Here is a 17310-nt window from a genome sequence, read left to right as displayed (position 1 = left end):
ATGAGCATTGACAATGTGTGTATTCTGACTGATTAAATATGTCTGCCTTAGAATGCATCATAAGAAGTGATATACACATAATGTAATGGGGGCAGGTTTTGCTTTGCAGATGCTAGTTATTTCTAGCATTGACTATTTTATAGTACAATTTTAATATCTGCACTTGTTGACAGCCACATGTTGAATTGAGAGGAGCCATTTTATATCTCATAAGAGAGGGTCGGGAGGTTTAAGTGACAAATAGTGCACAGTTTCCATTCGAGGGTTAGCAGCTCTAGGATGCTCACTTTTGCTCACACCACCATTACCTAAATTTCTCTATCAAATCAGTCAGAAGATGCTGCCAGGACTCGAGTGCCTGAGCTGTAGGATGAGGTTGGGCAGGCTAAGACTTTATTCCTTGGCGCACAGGAGACTGTAGGGTTTACAAAATCATGAGGAGAATAGTTCGGGTGAATGCAGAGTCCATCACCACTATGAGGAAATCAAGAGCCAGAGAAAATAGGTTTAAGGTGAGAGAGGAGAGGTTTAATAGGAACTATAGAGGCAACTTTTTCCAGAGGGCGGTGGGTATAGGGAATAAGTTGCCAGAGGAGGTAATAGAGGCAGGTACAATAACAGCATTTAAAAGACACTTGGACAAGTGTGCGGATAGGAAAGATCGAGAGGGATATGTGTCAGTGGTGGGCAAATGGGACCAGCTTAGATAGGCATCTTGTTCGGCATGGACAAGTTGGGCTGCAGGGCCTGTTTCCTTGATCTATGACCCTATGACTCTACCTCTCCCTGGCCAATTGGAAAGCAAAAAGTCACGTTGATTCCTCACAGGTTGGAATTTTAGCCTCTCCAAAAGTCTTTCCTTCATGTTGCAACTCTCAATTTCTTTGTGACTATTAAATGATCAGAGAATATCTTCATATTGAAAGGCACAAATTAATCAGCGCCAGTCAGCATGGATTTGTTATGGGAAGGACATTGCTTGCCAATATGATTCAATTTTTCGCATTGGATGTAATCTGTGTGTTTTCACAAGGCTCTTCGCAAGGAGCCACGCAGACTGGTTAAAACATCTGAAAACACGTAAAATCAAAGGGGGAAGAACGAATTAGATCCAAAATTGGCTCAGTAGCAGAAAGCACATCGTTGATGGATGCTTTTAGAAACATAGAAATTAGGTGCAAGAGTAGTCCATTCGGCCCCTTGAGTCAGCACTGCCAAGTCAATATGATCACGGCTGATCATCCAAAATCAGTACCCTGTTCCTGCTATATCCCTTGATTCCATTTGCCCCAAGAGCTAAATCAACATGCCGTTGGCCCAACTTGCCCATGCCGACCAAGATGCCCCATCAACGTTAGTCCCACTTGCCCACATTCACCCCATATCCCTCTAAACCTTTCCCTTGCATGTACAGGTCAAGGGTAAAACAATGAGGGGTGTTGATGAGCATACGAGGGTGAGAACAAGTTGTAGGGGTACAGGATAAGGAGAGGAGTGATAGGATTGCACAGTGGGAACTGGCATGGGCTCAATGGGCCGAATCACCTCCTCTGAGAAAGGTTGTACATTGAATGGTTTTCTTTTCCCCCACAGAATCAAACACATAACAAAACATTTTTCTTGAATTAGCATTATTATTACTTTCAATTACAAAGTTCTTCTTTATAGAGTTCTGCAGATTAAACTTCAGTTACTGGAGAGTCAAGGATATATATTTCCACACTTTAATAATAAAAGTATTGAAAGTATTAACAGGCTTTAAATTATCAGATAAGGGCATGAGGTCTGGGGACGGAGGAACAATGAGAGAAGATAAATCTCATGGCCAGCATTTTGTTTCCTGCCTTTGGTCTGTATGTCCCTTGCAGCACGATCCTCGAAATTAACAGTACGCAAACACAGGGACAGTTACCCGTCCCAGTCCACAGGGTGGTATGTCAGGAGGCAGCTCTGGCCACATCCAGGCGGTGACATGGACTCGATGTTACCACTGTGGAAATGTCACCACAGATAGGGTTAGATGACCACCTACCATCACCTCAACAGAACAAAACACACTTAAATTACTTTGGAAAAACATAGAGGCACGTATCTTACTCTTTGTAGCAATTTTCAGCAACCTCTTAGATAAATATAATCTAGTAAAGCAATAGTTCATTCTAATATCTTTGCGCATAATGTACTGAAGCAGAACTTTCATTCTGAAAGACACTTTTGGTGTATTTTGCGTCACGGCTTCTCCAAAGTGTGCCACATCATAAAGACATGTTGTTCAGTCCTGAACCAACAATACGTCGAGTGTCGCTGTGGAAGGCTTGGCTCTACCAATGGGCCACCGCGTGGACAAGGATCTGCAGGGCGATGGACACGCAGGGGATCTGTCCAATGGTGTAGGCCAGAGAACGGGTTGGAGCTTTCATTGCAAACACGTAGGCAACACTATGAACCACCCGAGCTACGAAGAAGACCAGAAAATGGACGTTGGCAATGAAGAGGTTGGGCTCCGTCAGCGAGTAGACGGCACCAAGGAACAAGAAGGCATAGATGTTTTCCATGTCATTGCGGTGGGCTCTGTGAAGGAAGGAAAACAGATTAAAATAGTTGTTCATTCAACACAGCTCTGAACATGCTGGAGCGGGTCAGGCAGCACCTGGGGAGGGAATGGACAGACAACATTGCAAGCTGGGACCTTTTTCCAATCCCAACCCAAAAAATGTCTGTCCTTTCCCTCCACCAGATGCTGCCTGACCCATCAAGTTCCTCCAACACTTTGTGTGTGTTTTGTTCAAGATTCCAGCTCCTGCGGTTTCTTCTGAAAATGTCTGGCTTCATTAAAGTTTTTCCTTAAGACTGCTCTCTCTCTCTTTGGGATGTTTCCTATCCAGAGACTTTACATAAACAAACAACGAACAGAGAGCCTGGTACAATCTTTCATGCCCCAGTGTTTGTCTCAACAAAAAAGACACAAGGTGCCGGAGTAACTCAGCGGGTCAGGCAACATCTCTGGAAAACATGGATAGGTGATGTTTCTGGTCGAGAAATCACCTCTCCCATCTTGTGGAAAGTGATACCTATTGGCCTTTATACCTCCCGTCGACCAGTGGTTCCAAAGATGGATGCTCCTGTTGCTGTGGGGGCTGGGGGAAGAATGCAACAAGTATTCCAGGGCTCTCTGAGTCTTTAACAATGGAGGTTGCTAAATTAGAACATTCACAAAAACTGAAAAGTTATATATATATATCCTTCACACCCAGGTTGCCCTGGACATTGGACATCCTTCAGCCCCCCCAGAGCTCCCCAACTCATTAAATGAGTAGCCAATACATCAGCAGGCTACTGGGGTGGAAGATTGCAACCTTCACTGTTTCGATGAATGCAATCAACCTGGCGTGCACAATCAAATAAGATCAAATAGAACAAGTTGTCCTTCAACTTTAGGCTGTGCACGCCATACGCAAGAAGATGAAGAAGCCGGCTACTACAGGAGATGTTGAGAACAAGTATGGTTTATATTTCGCAGCCTCAGAAAATCAGCCAATGTAACCAAAGACTTGACCCACCGTGGCCATTCCTCACTCTCCTCGTTTCCATCGGCAGAGGGCACAGAGCTTGGAAGCGCACACCACTAGACTCAGGAACAGCTTCTTCCTTACTGTTATTAAGCTTCTGAATTGTCCTTCCATTAGCTAGGGTACTATCCGATTCACCTCAACCCCATTGAGGACATTGCATTTTGTCTTTGGAACTGATGCTCTACAATGCCAAGGTCTATAAGCTGCATTTCATCTTCCTCTTTGCTCTATCTATTGTATTTGAGTTTGACATGTCTAATATATCTGATCTTTTTTGATAGCATGCAAAAAAGCGCTTCACTGTATCTCAGTACATGTGACAATAACAACCCTAAACCTGCTGACCCCATCCTCCAGCATTCCCATCCCTCTTCCTCTGTAGACAAACCACTTAGATGTTATAGGTGAGGGGGGGACAAGGGCAGAGCAGACTGAGCAACAGAGGATGAGGGGCTGTGTCAGGTCAAAACTGACTTTACTGAACCACAAAACAGGCTCATAGGGCCTTTGGACACTACACCTACTCCTCTACAGTTACTTAAATCACTCTGACGAACGTCACTGATGTTCGCGCACAAATGTTCGTGCGTTTCCGCCATAACCCAAAAGTCACAACTCAGCAAAAACAATACTTTTGCCCAGAGCTTTGCCCTTGAGATTCTGAAAGGTGCCGTAAATTTGCAAATATTTACAGCCATTTTTCCCAAATGACCAGCAAGAGGGGAAACAAGAGATCAGCAACCACACTCTGCCGCACTTTGACACTGGATTTCTGTGAGGTAATCGTGACCATAAGGCACAGTAGACAGGTGTTGCTTGACCTGTCGAGAACCTTCAGCAGATTGTTGGTCCAGTTCCAGCATCTCCAGTCTCTCGTGTCTCCAAGGTTAGTTGTTCTTGTCTGTACTCCAAACCAACATACTTTCTTCATTAACTTAGTCCAATGCATTGTGCCAGTAGGCACACAATCATCATTTCCTTTCCCAGTGTTTACGAGGAAAGTTCAGGGAGAATGTTTCCTCAGCAACCAGGGAAATACAGTTTTTTTATTTTTTTTATTAAAGCAAACATGCCTGCAGACCAGTTTTTATTTCTACAAAGGTAGCATGGAAAAGCAGAGACATTGTGTGTAAGGCACAAGGTACACAAAATTGCTGGGGAAACTCAGCGGGTGCAGCAGCATCTATGGAGCGAAGGAAATAGGCGACGTTTCGGGCCGAAACCCTTCTTCAGACACGACACTCAAAATATTGTCAAACTGTGTGTAAGGCACAGTTTGACAATATTTTGAGTGTCGTGAATAGTTTCAATTTTCATGGTGTCATAGTTCACAGCTGTATAACAAGAACTAGAACAATTATATTCAACCGGGCGCTGTAGAACCAGCCAGGTTTTTTGCTCCCAAAATGAGCTCAAATGTCATTTCACCTGTTCTAATACTTTGGATATTGCTATATTGTTCACATGTGTTCTGAGTTACAGTGAAAACTTTTGTTTGTGTGTGATCCAATAAAATCAGATAGCACAATAAAGTCAAACGTAAGTACAAAAGGTTGTGTGAAGAGAAAAATACCACTTTGCAGAATATAGGCTCTCGGCATAGCAGTTCCGAAGGAAAAAATCTGCACTGAGGCTGGAAGATCAGGTGTGTACTATCATTTATGGAAGGACTGTGCAGAAGTTTGATAAGAGAGGGAGTAGCTGTTCCCGAGCCTGTTGGTGCGGGCTTAAGCTTTTGCGTTTTAGAACGAATGGAGAGAAGAGGGAATGACCAGAGTGGGAAAGGTCCTTGATTATGCTGGCTGCTTTCCAGAAGCAGTGTGTCATGTGGGTGGGGTTGATGCTGGGTGGGGACCATGGTCTGTGATGGACTGAGCTACATCCACAATTCGCTACAATGTCTTGCATCTTGGGCTGTGATGCAACACAGTATGTTTTCACTAGTACATCTGTAAAAGTTGGTGAAACTCATTGCAGGCATAATGAATTTCACAAAGCATGATGTTCCACATGGCAAAAATACCTTTGCATGCATTATTCAAAACAGAGTCAAAGACTAGATAGGATTTTGGGGGCCCCCCCCCCCCCCCCGATCTACTCCCTTTCTCCTTTCCATCTCTCCTTTGATCCCAGAAACAGGGACCACCCTTCACTGCTCCAGAGGATGACATTGACATTCCTCCAATCCAGGGTGGGAATGAATGAAACAGGACTCTCACTCCTTCAGGTGGAAAAGTCTTCCTTGATATTTTAGAATCGGAAATACACGTTGTTTTGTGTACATTTCCTTTGCCTACACTCCCGTCTTTCAGTTCTCAATACAATTTTCCTCCTCCTAATGCACTTGTTATTCAATATAACTCACTTTGTTTCCTCTGTTTTCATTACCATTTTTCTTTACTTTCTTTATTCTTGAATGTTGGTTTAGCAGAGGAAACTCTGGTGTCCCTTGTTACATAAACGGTGATTATGAGCAAACTCTGGACGTTAAACAGGGGGCTCCCATGCTGCAGCAGTAATAAGATTACTGGGAATGTGCTCCCATATCATGGACCAGATAAATGACTGCACATTCATCTCACTGTCCATGGGATCTTACTACATTCAAAGGACTATTATGTTCGAATCCCACACAAGCAGACCCAAACTCAATTGACTGCAAGACCCACCAATTCAATCAGAAGACACAGATGAAACTTCTTCCCAAATTCAATATGACACCATGCAAGTGATATTTTTCCACACATTGTCCTCTTGTAGGGGATTTCGCAATGTGCGTGGAATCAGAGACCAACTAATGGGACCTTAGGCTGCACCATCTCTGGATGTATCGGACAAGATGCACCGGTTGTTTTTTTGCCATCTAACAAGGAGTATACAGTTTTGCATTTACTGGTGTGAGGAATGTGATGGAGATGGGCGAATCCAACAATATTTTAAATGCAAGGCATAAAGAAACAGGAAAATGCATTTTTCGAGTGTCAACCCGCCCCGAGGGATATCCTAAAATGATTTGTCACTGTCACCTCAAATATAACAGGAACACAAATACAACAAGAGACCAGAGAGAGTCAAGATAAAAAGTGTTTAGTTGTCATAAGTTTCAAAACGAAACAATGACATTCGTACTTGCAGCAGAATGACAGGTCTGTAATTTGGACAATGATCCGATGATCCATTATTGTGACATGATGGGATAAATATTGGCGAAGACTCTGGAGAACTCTCTGCCTTAAAACACCACCACAGGCAGCTTACAACCCAGTGGTATGAATATTGACTTATCTAACTTCAAGTAACCCTTGCTTTCCCTCTCTCTCAATTCCTCCCCCATCCCAGTTCTCAGACTAGTTTCACTGTCCCACTGATTAAATTTTACTGATTGTATGCCTCGTTGTCACTTTCCCCTCCGCAAACAATGAACCATTCTACATTCAAGGCATCAAGTCTTAGTTAGGTGTTCCTGCCTTTATACCATGTTCTTAGTGTCCTTTGTTTTCATATTTGCACCTTTAAGTATTCTGCACACACAAGGAATTATATTAAATCAACAAGAGCATTGATACGTATTAAAATGTTTGGCCTGGGGGGACAGAATTCCACATTACATTTCTCAGAGGATGATAATGGGACAGCTGCCAGAGGTATGAGGCATCGGCTGTTGACTGATTCATACATTAAGAAACCCTTGTCTTAACGAACAGATCCTTCCCCTTGCCCAATGGAAACTTTGACTTAGAATTTCTCTGCACCTCAAACACAGTAAATCTGCTTGTCAATATACGATTTTTCATTCAAAGGTTATTCTCTTTGTCATGTTAAAACAAATGCATCCTTAACCAACTGGGAGCAAAGAACAAATTCTGGAGCAGAACAAAGTGCTGGAGATTGCTTCTAATAAAAATATTAATAATTTTAAAAAAGTGCTGGAGAAACTCAGCCAGTCAGGCAGCCTCTGTGGAGGGAATGGACAGGTGATGATTGGGATCGGCTTGTGTCTCTATCGTTCAAGATACCAGCATCGGCATTTCCTTGCGTTTGACAAATAAATTATTTCCCAGCACCGTCTAATCCTATTGCTCTGTTGCAATCAGACTGAGATGCACAGAACAGAAATGGCAAGAGTTATGAAATGTAAATTGAGCTCAGCCAATAAGTTATTTTAGCTACTTGAAGGATTTAGTTGGATTGAGCTCAGCAATAGACTTTGCCAAGGAACAATTTCACACATGGTTTTTGCATGAGGCAGTGTCTCAATCTTAAAGAGACTTCACCACGAGAGGAATAAAACCAATAAACATAATCAGTTTTTAAGAAGGAACTGCAGATGCTGGAAAATCGAACGTTGCCTATTTCCTTCGCTCCATAGATGCTGCTGCACCCGCTGAGTTTCTCCAGCATTTTTGTGTACCAAACATAATCAGTTACTTGTTCTAAATCAAAACAGTGATGCATGTGGAAATCCACATCCCAATTTCTGAATAACAATTTTGGGAAGGGAGCTGAAGAGGTTACCAAAATTATTTATTTGGATGCAAGCAGAGAAATTTAGAGTTGAAATCAAGACATAACTATTAAGCTAAAAATGAATTTAAAAAACACTCTGGAGAAACCCAGAGACTGGTCATATTGCAGAACTTGCAAGCACAGGGAGTAATTGAGACAAATAGCAGAGAAGTCTTTTGGGAGATTTGTTATGCAGTTCTCAGGAAAGGAACCCTGTGGTAAATTGTGGACTGCGAATCCCTCCAAGTTCACATCACACATAACCCAACATGAAAACACAACTCTGCTTCTCATTGCTGATACCCTGGCATTTCCCACCCGACAGCACCGTAGAGTACGTTCACCTCAACAACTGCAATGCTTCAACCCCTAACTTTTGATGAATAAATAAATGAAAAACAATGATGTGGTTACATACATATTGTGGAATGATTACACAAGGGAGCTGAACCAATGTCCCGACTTTAACTGAACAGCAATATTTGTATTCTGAAGCCCATCTTAAAAAGATACAACAGTGCAGCACAGGAAGAGGCCCTTTGGTCCACAATGTCTGTGCCAAGCACGATGCCAAGTTAAAGCCCTGTCCCACTGTACGAGTTCATTCAAAGAGTTCTCCCGAGTTTGCCCTGATTCGAACTCTGAGATTTACGGTAATTGCCGCTCGTCGGTACTCGGGGCTCTTCTGGACATTTTTCAACATGTTGAAAAATCTTCACCAGTCTTCCCGAGCTTACCACATTTCCCGAGTACCTGCCGGTTAGCGTTACAAGCCGCTAAGAGACATCCCCGAGCTCCGACGTACCCGCTACGTTCATTCTCCGTGCTTACCACGAGTTTGATTTTTTTTTAAACTCAGGGGAGCACTTGAATGAACTCGTACAGTGGGACAGGGCCATTAAACTAATCTTCCCTGCCTTCATATGATCCATATCACTCTATTTCATGCACATACATGGGCCTATCTAATATCCACTTACAGTAAACGTATCTATCACATCTGCTTCCACCGCCAACCTCAGCAGTGTGTTCCAGGCACCAACCACCATGTCAGAACTATCCCTGCTCATCTCGTTTAAACTTTGACCCTCTCAACTTAAAGCTAATGCCCCTGTCCCACTTAGGAAACCTGTACGGAAACCTCAGGGGACCTTGCGCCCCACCCAAGGTTTCCGTGCGGTTCCTGGAGGTTGCCGGAGGTTGCAGGTAGTAGAGGCAGGTAGGAAGACTGACAAAAACCTCCGGGAACCGCACGGAAACCTTGGGTGGGATGCAAAGTCTCCAGAGGTTTCCGTTCAGGTTTCCTAAGTGGGACAGGGGCTATACCCTCTAGTCTCTGTCATTTCCACTCTGTTTACCTATGCCTCTCACTTTTATATACTTGTATCAGGTAACCCCTTAACCTTCAATGCTCCAGACCTGTCCAACCTCTCCTTGCAGTTCAGAGTTCCCTAATCGCGGTATTCTGGGATATCACTTCCGCACTCTCTCCAAAGCCTTCACATTCTTCCTGAAATGAGGCGATCAGAAATGCATGCAATGCTCTATATGCAGCCTAACCAAAGGCCTAGAATGCTGCAATATAACTTTGTGACTCTTATACTTTTAACAAAAGTATTTAGGAAGATGGAAAGAGCAGTAAGCTCAATGAAAAGACACCTTTCCCCCCCCCCCATATATTATACACAGCCCTAGCATGTACAGCTTAATGAGGTGAGAAAAGAAAATGCAGAAAGTTCTAAAGTATGGGAAAAAAACAACAATGATGTTAAGTCTTCTTTAAAAAGATGCACGTCTCCAGGTCGAAAAATTCAAAAAGAGCTTGAATTACAGGGATAAAAGTGCTAAGAGCTAAGTGCTAAGAGTACGCTCATAATTTCATATCTGACCTACTGAATATGAAAGCAGGAAATACGCAAACAAATTAACTGCATCATAAGCAGTTCTGAGAATCCGAATGATACAATGTTTTTTGGAATCACAGAAAATACATGCCAACAGTTCAATGAAATATTGCCAAGATTAATAGATCAAATCCGATAGGAAAGTTTTAAAAGTTGAGAATTTGTGTGTACAGGTTAGATTAAGGGCCATCTCCCACAGAACTAGTTAACAATTGTGTTGAGGTAAAGAGTGAAATGTGGTCACTTGTTACAGTAACACAAGTAGGAAATGATTCACACCAGTGATGCATTCAATGGACAGCCTATCCCACCCTACAGCCATATCTCTTTCCATCTGATTTCTATGCTTTCTTTTTTGTATTTTAACTTCCTTCAAAAGAATGTTGTTGAATAGAGGAGCACCTGAACATCTCCCATAAAGAACCAGTTCCACGATTCAACAGCCTCTTAAATGGCACTATCGTAACATCCTCCATCACTGCTCCTGGCAGCACATTCCATGCACCCACAACCCCCTGTGTCAAACAAAGGGAAGTAGTTGCAGACTTTTCCCCTCACACCTTAATAAGATGTCCTCTAGTCTTTGATATTTCCACACTGGGAAAAAGGATTCTGGCTGTCTACTCAAATTATGGCTTCAGTAATTTAATATACTTCTATCAGGTTTCCCCTCGGTCTCTGCACTCCAGAGAAGACCATCCATGTTCATCCAACCTCTCTCCATCTAGCTAATATCTTCTCATCCAGGTAGCATTCTGGCAAACTCATTGTAAAATACATACTTTAAAAAACCTCTTGCTGTCACCCAGTGCGATCTGACACAAACATACCCCAATGCAAACCTGGCCCATGCCCCTGTGGAAATATCGGCAAAATAATAAAGTGGAGAAAGAACCAGGAGAAATGTGCAAGAATGTGGCAAGTTTCACCAAGTGTGCAAATTGAGGCATCTAACAAAATATTGAGTAAATGAGGATAAAGAAAATACTTGGTGAAAAATATAAACGCTCAGAAGAAAAAGCACTGGAAATTGGGATTCCATCTGCAAGATCTAATCGCAAATCTAGTCTGTATACCAGGCTAAATATCATTTTCCAATTATAATTCTTTAACAATGAGAAGAATTTTTTCTCCATACAGAGCTATCAGCTAAACATTTTGGTCTCCGGAGATCTGTGAAGCACCAATGCCAAATTTGGCTTAGTTCAGTTCCAGCAGACTTGTATCCTCTGGGAACTAGGTTGGAAACTATTTAAACTAGATTAACAATTTACAACCAAAAGCGTTAAAACATATAATTGACGCATGGCGACCTTGCATGATTAACTCCGCGTGAGGTGGTACGGAAATGCAATTCAAAGTCATACATTATATTCTTATTTCCTCATGGCCATGATTCAATTGCCACAATAGGCATAGGATCGAAATGCCATACACCACACCATAATAACAGTTGCCGTCAGTTGAATTTAACAGTTGCTGTTCAATTTAATGAACAGACAGCCCACATTCCCCCGGGGGGGGGGAGGGTATAATTGGGCCGACAATTTTTCGTAGACCTATTCACATAAAAACAATATCTTTTTTTATTCAAGGTATTCATGCAAAAATGTCTTAGTGTATATTCTGGACGTATCACTAGAACTAGTCTCACTGAAAATGAGATTAAAACTTACCCTCGGATTCTCCAGCTACATATGACCACATTTGTGGAATGGACAACATTTAAGACGAGTTCTACAGCTGTGTGTAGTGCTGGAAATGAACACAAAAACCTGCCCTATCTATCCTCAACAATGATTTCCCATTCATCATTACTCAGATTAAAAAGTAAGGTGCTGGACACGTGAAGGACTCTTTTCCCTCGCAGTCTGCAGTTGAATGCACAAATCTAAAGGGTTAAATGGCCAGAGAGGCAAAGGCAATACGAGAGGGGGTTTTATTCCTGCTCTATTTGTGATCTGGAATGCATTGCTTGGGAGGGAGGTGGAGGCAGATTAAGCTAAGCTTTCAGAAGGCAGGCAGATAAATAAAGGGGAACCAAAAATGCAGGACTATGGGAATGAGAGGCATCAGCTGCATAATATTACCAGCTTTTATATAGAAAATAATTGATCTTCTCAGCTTCGGCAGCTTTTGCCGATTGCTTCATTGTACGAGTCAGCTTCAGAGAACCATACCTTCGAGTCCGTTCCACATCAGGATCAGTCCGATGGTACATCAGTCCGCCATGTCTCATCGCATCCTCTGGGTTGGTAAAGGCCTGGGGAAGAGAGGAGGAGGAGGTTAGACAAGTCACTTTATAGCGAAAACCTAGAACTAAAGACAGTATGTCAGTGCTTCGATATGATTACCCACAGTTTACTCCACCAGAGGAGATTGTTATTGTAGATAGTAAATCAGATCAGGATCAAATGTCAGCATGTACACACTTCAACAGCTACTTCATTATCACCTCCCTGCTCCACAACTCGTAACCCGTGCCTGCTGAGAGTCAAACGGCAGCATTCTTGCTTTTCAAGATCATGGGTCGAAACCCATCCAAAGGCAAGATCGTTAAATCAGGCCAAAGTCCCCTCCTGCCCCCATATCCCAGTTCTCTGAATCAGTGCTGACCCACCAAGATTGACTTCTGATCAAACCTTAACCCAGGGCAGTATTCTTGCCTCTCGAAATCATTGGGTCAATACCCCCACACCACTCCCACTCCCACCACTCCCACTCCCCGTCTTCTGCTGATGGAGTGCTACCCATCAGGGGTGACTTCTGTAGATACTCTAATGACACATCCTCTTTAAGATCTATTTCTCTCCCGACCACAGGCAAATGAGCCAGAGCCAAATCCAATTAAGGGTTATTGGACCAATAAACCCAATCCGACATAACTATCAACCCTGGAGTCCAGAGAGGCAGCGAGAGAGAGGAAGCTGTGAGGGATGATTCTAGACCGACCTGTTTGTCTCTAGAAATAAAGCCCAGCGGGTGCGTTCACCTTACTGTGTGCACTGACCAGTGTATTCAATATTGAGCCGGCATCATGACTGACGCCATGAGACCTTAAACCAGGACACTCCAACCCAATGTGTAAACAATTCTACAGCATCTTATCAAACATGAGCAGTGGTCTCTCACTGCATCATGGCAGATGTTTCTCTTTCATTCAACATCTCCAGAAATACAACAACCTACAGCCATAGAGTCATGGAGTCTGGAAAAAGGGTTCTCCTATTGGATCCAGACAAACTATCAAGCAGCATTTACACCAGACTTTCTTTATTCTCCTCACCTTCCCATTTACTCCCCCTCAGCCTGATTCTAATGCTCCTTGGCAGAAGGGACAATTTACAGTGTCTAATGAATCTACTAACCCGCAAGTCAATGCAATGTTGGAGGAAATTGAAGCTTCCAGGGAAACCGATGGTGGCAGAGAGATCGGGTAGACTCCACACAGGGAACCAAGGTCAGGTCACTGAGCTGTGGGGTGGTGACTCTACAGCTGAGCCTCTGTGCTGTTCCTCCACAACCCTATGTGTAAAATAAGTTACAAAACGACACCAAGTGCTGGAGTAACTCAGCAGATCAGGCAGCATCTCTGGAGAACATGGATTGGTGACGTTTCGGGTCGAGACCCTTCCTTAATCCTGCACTCAATCCATTACTTCTCACAACAGTTCTCCTTCTGTATTCTTTATTTCTACATGTAAAATATGTTTCTCTTGCTCCTTGTGGCATCCCTGAAAATGACTCGATTTTAACCTCAATTTCCATCTGATCCAGTGACTCCACCAGTTCTGCAATCCTTCACCTCTGGCTTCTTGGAGATCATCAGTTCCTTTGTCTCAGAACCAGCTTCTCCTCTTTCAGTCCCCTCGGCTTCAGAACTTCCTTCTTAAACTTCCCCATCTCCCTCCCAGTCGGTTTCAAAAACCTACCTCAGAGGCAAACCTGCCCCACAGTCTCATGGCAAAACTCAAAATACTAGAATAACTAGTGGCTCAGGATGCATCTGTTGAGGGAACGGAGAGACAATGTTTTGGGTCATTTCATTCTGAAGAAGGGTCCCATCTCTTGTCCATTCTCTCTATAAATGCTCCCTGACCTGCTGAGTTCCTCCAACACTTTTTTTTTGCAGGATTCCAGCATCTGCAGTTCCTAGTTTCTCCAAAGTCTCATTCACCAGCCAAGCAGAAAATCTCAGGTACACAAAAAAGCTGGAGAAACTCAGCGGGTGCAGCAGCATCTATGGAGCGAAGGAAAAAGGCAACGTTTCGGGCCGAAACCCTTCTTCAGAAAATCTCGTTTGTTTCTGAAGAGTGCTGCTTTCCCATGTTTTACACTATTAAACATAATACAAATTTGTTAACGTCCATCATTTACTCTCAGTCTATCAATCTCCATTCATTTTGGGCCCTAATAATCACTGGACAAAATCAGTTTCTAACCACATAATTTAAGATATTTCTTCCTATTCCAAAGAAATCTGCCAGAGAAGATACATTGATGACAGAGATGACAAACTGATCACTAGACAAAGGCTTTGCACTATTTTGTGTCAGGCAAACACAAATTACTTAGGACGGCACAGTGACACAACTGCTGCCTCATAGCACCAGAGACCCGGGTTCAAACCTGGCCTCAGGTGCAGGTGGAGTCTGCACGTTCTCCCTGTGACCGTGTGGGTTTCAGCCAGGGACTCTGGTTTCCTCCCATGTCCGAAAGACGTGTGGGTGTTTGTAGGTTAATTGGCCTCTGTAAAAATTGCCCCAAGTTTGTGTCGGGACGAATGTGGGGTTGTGGATGTGGTACAAAATAGAATTTAGCTTAGTTTAATTTATTGTAACATGTACCAAGGTACAGGAAAAGCTTTATGTTGCATGCTATCCAGTCAGGGGAAATACTACACATGATTACAATCGAGCAGTGCACAGTGTACAGATACCGCATAAAGGGAACATGTTGGAGCACAGGTTTAAAAGAGTGGAGCGATTGTAAATAATGACTGCAGATCCACTTCTGGGACCAGCACTCAGAGTCACCTGGCTAAGGCGTCATCTTTAACTAAAGTGAATTGATGGTAGGCGTGGGCTTGGTGGGCCGAAGGACCAGTTTTTCTGCTGCATCTGCGAACTCAACTATTTGCGTCTCCTTCAACCTTCAACCTGTTACACCTCCAATATGGGGAATCAGATTGTCACAATTGAGGGTTTTTGGTTTCAAACCATTTCAATGCAGGAGTTTCTTCACAAAGGGTTTGGAAATAAATACACCAACTGAACTGGGCATCTGTATGTGACACCCGAGTGCTTTAAAGGCAGCAACATTCCCAGAGCCGCAGCGGGTGGCTGGAGTTATGAAAGGGATCAACATGCATTTTAGGGTTAGCAACGCTCACGAACTGAATGCCGCTTCCTGTTCCTCACGTTTCTGCATTTTTTTTAAACTTCTGTTTTCTCACTCTCGTCCCAAGATCTCAAACTCTGTGCCAAAAGCCCATTTATGGCCAGGGAAAGATTAGAGAGGATAAATTAAAGGGGCTATCGTTGTGCAGACGTTAGTAAAACAACTAAAACACGACCTGGCGAGGCCCAACCCCCAGCCCAGCATAATGTGGTTGGAAACACAATATGCTTCTAACCGCATAATTTAAGATATTGCTTCTTATTCCAAAGAAACGTCCCTTTAACCACATCTTATTGAAACATAAGATTATTATGCGATTGGACACGATAGAGGCATGGAACATGTACGGAGATAGATGAGGAAAAACGTTTCATCCAGAGAGTTGTGAATCTGTGGAATTCTCTGCCTCAGAAGGCAGTGGAGGCCGATTCTCTGGATGCTTTCACGAGAGAGTTAGATGGAGCTCTTAAAGATAGCGGAGTCAAGGGATATGGGGAGAAGGCAGGAGCGGGGTACTGATTGTGGATGATCACCGTGAGTGGCTCGAAGGGCCGAAACTCCTGCACCTATTGTCTATTGTGGCCACCAAAAGGTTGGCTACAACTTCATTAACAAGAACCCAGACGCTTCCAGGTTTACATGGCAAGTGTCACTCTGAAAACATTGGCCTCATGGCGCTGGGATTCAGAACACGAATATAGTACCAACTCTGACCTTAACAAGCCCAATGTTCCCCGCACTAACAGGCATGCTTTATTTTCTATTTTCTTCCTTATATATTTTTTGTTCAAATAAAGTTTCTTGGCAATATTTAGTGCTCGGAATGAAGGTGCTAAAAATTTCGGCAGATATTCGCGGCTAGAACAGAGAATCTCCTCTCTCTCTCTCTCTCGCTATTAAACATGAGATCGTATAAACACAAGGCACTCGCCTGCACATGTTGAAGATCAACAAAGTGGAGTCTGTCCCTTCAACAGAAAAAAAACGCATGGAGCTCATCAAATGGAAATTATGCATGCCTTAATAACAAGTGCAAACAGTACATTTAAACTGCTGAAAGCATACACAGTCAAAGTTAGGCAGACATGCTGCCTGGCTCGCTGAGTTACTCCGATATTATGTGTCTTTTTTGTAAGCCAGCATCTGTGTTCCTTGTGTTTAAGAAGGAACTGCAGATGCTGGAAAATCGAAGGTACACAAAAATGCTGGAGAAACTCAGCGGGTGCAGCAGCATCTATGGAGGGAAGGATGCTTCATAGATTCATAGATGCTGCTGCACCCGCTGAGTTTCTCCAGCTTGTTTGTGAACCTTCTGTGTTTCCTGTGTCTACATCTTAAGAACATTGACTCGAGGTGGAGTTTCGAACGTTCCGCCACATGTTAACGTTACACAAACATAAACACCTGATCTCGGGCTTTGATTCAGATATATAATACAAACATTGCCAGTAGAAGATAGACACAAAAAGTTGGAGTAACTCAGCGGGTCAGGCAGCATCTCTGGAGTAAAGGAATAGGTGATGTTTCGGTTCGAGACGTTCTGAAGAAGTATCTCGACCCGAAACGTCACCCATTCCTTTTCTCAGAGATGCTGCCTGACCCGCTGAGTTACTCCAGCTTTTTGTGTCTGACTTCGGTTTGAGCCAGCGTCTGCAGTTCGTTCCTACAGAAGACAGACAGGTTGAGTGGTCACCTTTTTGCGGAGTCGCTGTTGCCCGGTGATGAAGGCCAGTGCGTACATCTTCAGGATGAGCAGCGAGCCGTAGAAGGCGAAGCAGGCGAAGACGGCGCTGTCCATGTCCTTCCCCGGGGCTCGGACTGCAGGCAATGAGCGAGGTGGCTCGGACGGTGGGCAAAGTGTAGCCGATCACGCCTACTCTCCAGCGCAGCCCTGTACAGCCCGTGCCCAGCTCAGCCCAGCTCAGCCC

At 43.6% G+C, this 17310-nt stretch overlaps 1 protein-coding gene across 1 annotated transcript; it reads right to left on the bottom strand.

Annotated features, from left to right (window-relative positions):
* Positions 1–2194: 2194 nt before the first annotated feature.
* On the bottom strand, positions 2195–17310 carry ptges (prostaglandin E synthase). The gene is made up of 3 exons (XM_033048689.1): positions 17076–17310; positions 12163–12245; positions 2195–2571 (listed from the first exon to the last, which is right to left on the bottom strand). Exons 1-3 carry the CDS (start codon positions 17178–17180, stop codon positions 2322–2324), a joined length of 438 nt encoding a protein of 145 aa, XP_032904580.1. The 5' UTR covers positions 17181–17310; the 3' UTR covers positions 2195–2321.

The sequence above is a fragment of the Amblyraja radiata genome, chromosome 32 (assembly GCF_010909765.2).
Source record: "Amblyraja radiata isolate CabotCenter1 chromosome 32, sAmbRad1.1.pri, whole genome shotgun sequence".
Taxonomy (NCBI): domain Eukaryota; kingdom Metazoa; phylum Chordata; class Chondrichthyes; order Rajiformes; family Rajidae; genus Amblyraja; species Amblyraja radiata.
Note: the sequence above shows the minus strand (reverse complement) of the source record. Positions and strands in the feature narration are given on the sequence as shown.

Coding starts and splice junctions, on each gene's coding strand:
- ptges (XM_033048689.1), bottom strand. CDS start 17,180: ATGGACAGCGCCGTCTTCGCCTGCTTCGCCTTCTACGGCTCGCTGCTC. Junction 12,246..17,075: donor AACAGCGACTCCGCAAAAAG/GTGACCACTCAA, acceptor TCTCTTCCCCAG/GCCTTTACCAACCCAGAGGA. Junction 2,572..12,162: donor GATGTGGAACGGACTCGAAG/GTATGGTTCTCT, acceptor CTTCCTTCACAG/AGCCCACCGCAATGACATGG.